Source organism: Hibiscus syriacus, unplaced genomic scaffold, assembly GCF_006381635.1.
Source record: "Hibiscus syriacus cultivar Baekdansim isolate YM2019G1 unplaced genomic scaffold, ASM638163v2 tig00112959_pilon, whole genome shotgun sequence".
NCBI lineage: Eukaryota > Viridiplantae > Streptophyta > Magnoliopsida > Malvales > Malvaceae > Hibiscus > Hibiscus syriacus.
In genome coordinates, this window is record NW_024063425.1 from 141876 (window position 1) to 150157 (window position 8282).

Sequence of the window (8282 nt, forward strand, 5' to 3'; positions counted from 1 at the left end):
TAAACTTTTTTCTTCAATCGTCAATCGAAGTAGACAAAGTTTGGTTAATTCGGTTGGTTAATTTTTTTAATTATATTAGCTAGATTTTGATAGATTTTTTCTTCCCGTCTTGAAAGTTTAATGGATCTAGATCAGTATAGTTAAAGACCGTATATATATATCTATTAAGTATTTTCAATTAATTCCATTAAATAATTTATTTTGATTAAATCTTAAAAATCTTAAATCAATATTTCATTTGTTAAACTGAATAATTTTATTTATAATATAAATATAATGTAAAAACTTAAATATGTTAATATATATATAAGTATTTTAATTTATATTTATTTCTGGTTTATAATGAAACCATATCCTGTTATTTTGGAAAGATCATTGCACCTTCGTCCCCTGTCCTTGTTTGCAAAACTTTCTGAACTCTTATGGCAAGTACGGAATGTTCACGACTTCTAAGTTAAATTAAATTTTATTACTTTTTATTTATTTTTCAAATTTCATTATATTTATTTTAATATTATTATTTATCTAATTTTAAGAATATTTTATATTCAAATTTTAAAGATTTAATCGTTGTTGTTCACTGAGATCACAGGTTCGAGTACGATTACAACATAATAATTGAACGTTCATGTCATATGATTGACAGTGTTTAGAACATATACTACTTTGTAATTCCCTTAATTTAATAAAAAATAATCGTAAAATATATATTAAATATATTAAAGTAAAAAATCCTATATTTCAAAAGAATTTCACCCATGTGATGAATTTAATTGGATTGGATTATTAGGGATAAATAATTAGGGATGAGTATAGATCAATATTGTCGAGTTTTGACAGATTTAAACTAGAAATAAGTATAATATATTTATTTATATTTTATTTGACTTGGATGTAGATATTTGATCTTAAATTCGACATGGTTTAAGATAAAAATTTATATTTGATTCGACAAATAAATAAATATATATTTAGATAAGACATGGAGTTTGTTAAAAATATATAAATAAAACATATTATTATAATTATCTCTAAATACATAAAAAACAATTATATTATTATCTCAAATCTAATCAAAAAAATTTAACCTAAACCTAAATCAACCTAACCTAAAACATTTTTTTCTAAATATTAACATTTTTTTATTTTCTTTGTAAGGTCAAAATATTAGTCCTTACAAAGAAAATAAAAAGCAGTGGGGTTGATATGTAAATTTTGTAGAATTAAGGGACCACTAACCAAAACCTAGTCTCATTGTATTCTGTTTTGGCTTAATTATAAAATAAGTGCTCAAATTATAACATTTTTCACATATAGGTGCATAAACTATTTTTTTTAATGATTTTGGTGCCTAATGTTACAAATATTACTCCTTTAGGTGCCCGGACTGTCAACGACGTTAATTTATTTCATTAAGTGATACATGTCACAATCTAGTAATTTTTAAAATTTTATTTAAAATTAGAAAAATTAAAATTATATTTTAAAAAAGAAATTTTGAAATAACCCCAAAACTTCAAAAACCTTCATTTCAAAAGCTCCACCCGACCTCACCTCCCCGGTGACCAAAACCCCTATGAAATCGTGATCGATTGACGGTCGATCAACCACGAATCGGCATTTTAACAACTAATCGGTGGTAATAAGATGGCATATGACTAAGAGAATAACAATAACTACGTCAACAGTGGTGGTCGTGATCGAAAAGAACGACGATAGAAGGTTTGGATTAGGATTTATGGATTTTGAGATTTTTAGTAATTTAAGAAAATTAAGATTTTTTTATAAATATAATAATAATTTTAATATTTTTTAAAATTTAAAATTACTAAATTGTGACAATTTCATTTAACGTAAGATATTACATATACCATTTACAATGTTAGTCGCTAAAATCATTCAAAAAATAATAATTAAAACATCTATTTATAAAAAAACGATATAATTTAGGGAATTATTTTATATTTAACCTTCTATTCCGCCTATAATTTATCCAATGGCTCAAAGTACCCCCCCTGCAAACCCTTAAATAGAAAGCCAGAGATCTGCGTTTTTCGAGAAAATAAATTTCCCAGTTCTTGCAAAAAGGAATCAAATTCACCCGAAATTTGGTTACCCTTTTCCACACTCAATCTCAAAGAACTAGTTGTTCTCATAATCCTTCCTTCTATATTAGTTTCTTCCCATATCCCTTTTGAAGGTATTGTCAGGATCTAAAAAAAAAAGAGAGGAAATTTGATGAATTGACGCCATTGCTTTTTATGATTTCACCTTTTCCACTCCACAACTTGATCAGGATTTTAGTTCCTTTCCGAATTTCTTCCCTTTTCTCCAAGGAAGCATCTTTTTCTTCGTTGTTGTTGTTACTATTAATCTTGTTCCAAACTTCCTCCTCTGCTTTCACTTCCAAAAGTTCAAATCTTTGTGAAACAAAAAACCAGAAACCCAGCATCATGAGAATCCACCCTTTGCCGAAGAGGAGGAACATCACCAACCAATATGTGATGAACCCGAGGACCGCAAGGTCCCAAGCTGAGTCCTTGTTGAACGGCAGTGGTGTGTCCAACAAGAAGCTCCGTAGGCTGCCCCACGTCTTCAGCCGCGTCCTCGAGCTGCCTTTTAGGTCCGATGCCGACGTGGCGGTGGAGGAGAGTCCCGAATGCTTCAAGTTCGTCGCGGAAACCGATGGGAGGATCGACGCTGTCGTCAGGGCTCATACAGTGGAAATCCATCCCGGGGTTACTAAGATTGTGATAAGGTCCAACAGCTTGGTGGATTTCGGTTTGCTGGATGATTTGGAGCTCGACATGTGGCGGTTCAGGTTGCCGGAGACCACCCGTCCGGAGCTCGCTAGTGCGGTTTACGAGGACGGAGAGCTGATTGTGACGGTGCCGAAGGGAGGAGAAGTGGAGGATTTGGAGGGAGGAGGAATGGTAAATGGTAATAGCAATAATAATAGGCTTGTTCTTGTACAGTAAGTAATAACAATGGAATCATTTGCCTCGTTTTTTTCTTTAATTGCATGCTGCTTTCATTTTAGTTTTTCAAGGTCACTGGTTGGAGCTTAAATTTTTTTGTATGTCTACCTTTTATTATTTCTCAATCAAATCAAGAATTGTTCTTTGAATGATGGGGAATGGCATTGCTTAAACAAATCTTGATGATATTTAATAGAGGATGAAGCTGGCTTTGTGATTTGCAATAAAATAGTTGTTTTTAAGTTCATGTTTGTGTATATCAAGGCTGCTTATGGTGCATTGTGCTTCACAAGCCCAGGAAAGGTCTAAATTTTTTTGATATGTTCATGGAAAGTACATGCTTTGCTTAAGTTTTTAACCATGTGAAAATGATCATAAGCATGACCGTGGATGTTTTTTTCTTCTTGCTTTCGTTTTATTTTTCGTGGAAATGAGAATCGACATAAACTGGTTGACATTGGGTTCTTCTCGTTTCTCATCCCATATTTAGGCATATGCCTAACATGTTTGTTAGGATTATAATTTAGTGATTACCTAAATGATTGGTTTCCTGTCTTCATCTTAACCTAAATGATTACTATCGCATCTTCGTGTTAACCTATATGATTACTTTCCTGTCTTTGCCTTAGAGATTTGTGGCATTTTTCGAACTCGCATTTTCCTGTTTACATCCTTGCTTGAAACTCAACCATAAACATAGTAAAGCAACAAGTTAACTTTGGGATGCTGATGTTGAGAATTGGTTCCCTTTCTTTCTCAGTGGTAAAGAATCTATGCTTTTGGTCCACGTGGTCTTTGATTCATTCATACATTCATTCTTTTTCATATTATGATGAGTCTTTTTGTTGATATCTTTCTTTCTCTAAAGTAATCTTAAAGAAAGTCCACTTGTTGATTCATAATGTCAAATAGTTATCAATCTTTGCCTTTTGGTCATCGATTCGTTGATCCAGAAAGACAATTGTGACATCTTTATCTGCTCTTTTGCTTGCCATTATATACTTCGTATCATTCATATGATTGTCACTGGTTGCTGAACCTGCATCCTCATCTTAATTTACTGCAACACTTTCTGAAATCGGAACGTATCATGCATTTCTTCCGATGTCGACATAAACCTATCCTTCTTGCCTCCTACAGAAAGGCCGGTTTCAGTTATTCAGAATATCTTTGTGGGTTTATTGTTGAAGCACCCAACCTATAGGTTCCCAAGCCCTGAAGGTGTGGTGGGGGAGGACCAGGGTGATGGACATAGTTTGCAAATCTGTATTTGGCATCCATGTTTGATTTATATCTCTCAATAGGAGCATGACATATTCTCTCAATACGATTATGGCATACTTGCACGGAATGCATATCGATGTTCCCAAATCAGAATGACAACATTTTGATTGCGGTGGGGTTGTTGTTTTTTGGCTTAAGGAAAAGATTCTTTCACAATCACAAATACATTACTTTAGACGCATCTATATTATTGTCTTGAATGATGTTAACAACTCAATGGTTGAATCCATGCTTTATGGATGTTTCATGCCCAATGATGCTATAATTCCTTGTACCAATGTTTATAATGAATCAATTGTCCAAGAAATCATATGATTCCTATTTGATGTGTTTTAATACAGTTTCGATTGAATTCTCGTATCGAGTCAAATGACATAAACTGTATATGTATAAGCTAAATTCAAATCATAGTAATTGTTAAAATACCGAGTAAATAAGAGCGTGTCAACAAACCCCCATTGCTGATGCTTAAAGCACAACATAACAGTTCCATACCCGTGGCTATGGTGTTCAAAACAATATCAACCTAAGCAGACAATGATGACTTTGTTGTTGTTTCTTCAAAGGGAAAACCCTTTTAGAGGAGCAAATTTGGCAAGTGTTTCGGCCTCACGCCTTATTCCGCTTTCATTCTTTAGCTCCCATTCCTTTTTTTGGTTTTAGCGAGCTGAACCTCATGTACGACTTTCGGAATGGAGTTTGCCACCAATTTTTGATTATGTATCAATTCATCCTTGTTTCTAATCTTCTTATATATCATCAGTCTTGTGACCTCGGTGCGTCGAGCTTCGATCTATGCAAGCTTATTGTCAATATCTTGTACGGCCATTGTGGTGGAATCTACCTCGGACTGCAGATTTGTTACTAGTTTTATCTCACAGTACTCTTGTTTCAGTGAAGTAACCTTGGCCATGTTGTACTCGAGGGCTATGACGAACTTGTCTGCCTGCCCCATTACTTCCCTATTCTCTAGAAACGTGACGGCGAATGTTGGAATCTCTTCCATTAAATTCAGTTTCACAAGTTGTGCAACAGTAAGCGTAGGATACTTCTGAAGTTTGGATGCTTGAGTAGCGAGTTCATCGAGGTCTATGAAGCAAAATCCATATCGAGAAGCGAAGATAGTTTCTTTCGAGCTTAAGCCATCGTTGCCGGATGGTAAAATGGTTCTTGAAACCAAGGCTGAACAAGAATCTCATCCAAAGAATTGAGGTAGTTGTCGAACTCAGCTGCAACCATTTCGAAAGGCAAATAAAAGGAAGAAACAAAGAACAATTTTCAGGAAAATGTATACATTCCAAATTCTAACCCCTTTCCATTTCATTGTCTAAGAAAGGCGCATCAAGATCATCGTTCATATCTTCAATTACGGACGGGGGGATGCAGAATCTGTAAGTCGCAGGTGAGTTTGTTGCTTAGGTCTGGCTGACCCTTTAGTTATCTTCTGCATTTTTTCGCCGTAGCTGGAACTCAGAGTACTTAACAAGGAAGTGGGAGGAGCCCTCTTCCTTTCCGTTTTATGCGGAGTACAATTTTCAGGAAAATGTATACATTCCAAATGAGGAAAACGTTACTATTCCGGTCAGGCACATGCGTTGACAGGTGATTGTCAATACCATGAAACTTTTTCACGATATTCAGTTCATCAAAGCAGACATAATACAAGAAAAAAGAAGTCTATAAATGCAAGCAGCAGTAGCAATTAGAACCGGATTAATTCTCAGTTCCTAGGTCTTTGAAGCCTGCAATCAAACGACTTTTGACTAACATATTTGATGAGAATGACTAAATCTATGTAATTCAAACACGGGTATACTCAGTTTTTCACTTTTTTGTAAGTTGTCCATGTACGTCAAGATATAGGACGGACATGGGTTGAAGAGGAGTAACAGATGGCTATAAATTATTGGTTAATATCCATACCACCTACTCAAATACCATACTGAATACATTAAAATTGTTTCGCAAGAACAATTTCAGAAGCAACAAAAATATATGCGTACGGTTGCTATGTAAGCAACAAAACAGACCTCTCACCTTCATGTTCGTGCCTAAAAGGACGGGCATTCGATAGTTTATCAATGAAATTTAAATAATAGCAGCATATAAACCAATTTGAGGATCAAAATTGCTGGTACAAAAGTACGTTCTCATGAAGATTTTGTAACAAATGGTAGCACAATGAGAGTTCCAGTTGAAATGCAGATAAAATTATGGTTTCATTTGCATTTACTACGAGTCACAATTACCGGATGAAACAAAAAACAGCGTGCCAACAATCACCGTGCTACACCCTTAATTATAAGTGCTATATCATTCACAAGCGCATGCACTTAAAAGTTCTTAAGAACATCAATCATGCGTAATTGTAACCAACATCTGAGTGCTTTCATAACTACACCAAATTGGTCACATAAGGACCGGAGGGGTTTAAAGACATATAAAATGATATATCAAGGTCTGCAACCAAGTTATAAGCTAAAGAAAAATATGGAATCTAAAGATCTGACTCATTCGATCCGGATACCCTGCAAACGTTCTATGGTTAGTTGCTAAGTATTATATAATCAATATGCATTCTAGATCTCTTCCTACCAAAAAAGGGGAAAGAAAAAAGGGTAGAAATCAAATTTACTCGCAAGATGGATAAGGAAGCAACACAACGGCAGGAATCTTCCAAATAAATGAATCAAAGAACGCGTTAACATCTGCATCCAGGAAATCGGACTGGAGAAAACGTTCAAGTGCTGGCTTGCTTTAAAAGATTTTCGGGGCATTTGGCTTTCGAATACTTCTCGGAATTTTGAGATATCTATCGCTATAGAAGCCATAACTTTTGACCTTCCTCCTCACTCTTCAGCTCCAAATATCACCAACATTTGGCCAATGCATAGGGGCATAAGGTAATCCTTCTCCACAACTACCAGGCGGAACTCATGGAAGGGAATTATTCTTTTTAATTACAGGATCGTATTGGTTACCTCCGTCATAGATATCGTTCCCCAGAAATTTCTGTTTCGGCTCACAAGGAGTGGAAGCAGGTCCAGCATAGTAACTGCAAATTGGGATAAAATTGCATCTTTACTCCAAAATTCATAGGAACATACAATGAAGGTAGTATCTTACTCGGACTCAGCTGCAAGTGTCGGATATAAGTACGTTTCTCACAAGGGTTTGTCCAATTTCCATGTATTTGGGGGGTTACATCCGACACCCGTAGCAGAACATGATTATCAAAATGTGTATAGAAAAATGAAGAATGGGAGCAACATACACCGGAACAACTAAACATGCAAGGATGGACGGAGGGGATGCTGGGGTGCAGTCTCTCCCCTGAACATTTCAAATTCTCATTTGTAGGTATTTTCTTTGAATCCTCCCTTGATGATCTAATTGTGCACCCATAAATTTTGTAATTTCGCACCCTTACATTTCTAATATAACTTCTTATTCGGACCTCGTCACATACAATTTTATGTCCGTCCCTGAGAACATTGTTTCTTACGTACATGCTCGCTAGTCTTTTTTGCATGTTCTTACAGTACACAAACATTCTTACGAACCCAAATTCTCATCAGACATCATCATCAGATTAAACTCACCCAACAGCAAAATATGTAAGAAAATGAGCAAACGTAAACACTGAAACAACAATTGGATGAAGAAATAAAGAAGAAATGAAACCAAAAGCACAAAACTTACTCTGGAAACAGATCTCGAGGAGGAGAAGGAATTGGCATCATTAGAACAAAAATCCTTGTTTGACCTGCAAAAATAAAGCACCCAGAGGGATCAAAAGATTGAAATATTATTTAAAATACAAAAAAATTAATAGAAATTTATATAAAAACATTTCATTGATCTGTCTATAAAATTTATTATTTTCAAATATAAAATTAATAAATTACACACTTACTCACTTATTTTTACTTTTTATCCCATTTATCCTATTTCACTCACGTACTTTTAATTTTTCTAATTTACTTATTAAACTATAGATATTGAATACTTTTGTTCGAT

The 8282-nt window shown here is 34.6% G+C and overlaps 1 protein-coding gene and 1 long non-coding RNA gene across 2 annotated transcripts; one reads left to right on the forward strand and one right to left on the reverse strand.

Moving 5' to 3' along the window:
• Positions 1-614: 614 nt before the first annotated feature.
• LOC120184872 lies at positions 615-3127 on the forward strand. The gene is made up of 2 exons (XM_039189238.1): positions 615-623; positions 2241-3127. Exon 2 carries the CDS (start codon positions 2262-2264, stop codon positions 2976-2978), a length of 717 nt encoding a protein of 238 aa, XP_039045169.1. The 5' UTR covers positions 615-623; positions 2241-2261; the 3' UTR covers positions 2979-3127.
• Positions 3128-4709: 1582 nt separating this feature from the next.
• On the reverse strand, positions 4710-8067 carry LOC120184874. Its single transcript, XR_005522076.1, has 3 exons — positions 7965-8067; positions 5572-7317; positions 4710-5491 (listed from the first exon to the last, which is right to left on the reverse strand). It is a non-coding gene; the product is annotated as an uncharacterized LOC120184874 (long non-coding RNA).
• Positions 8068-8282: the final 215 nt, after the last annotated feature.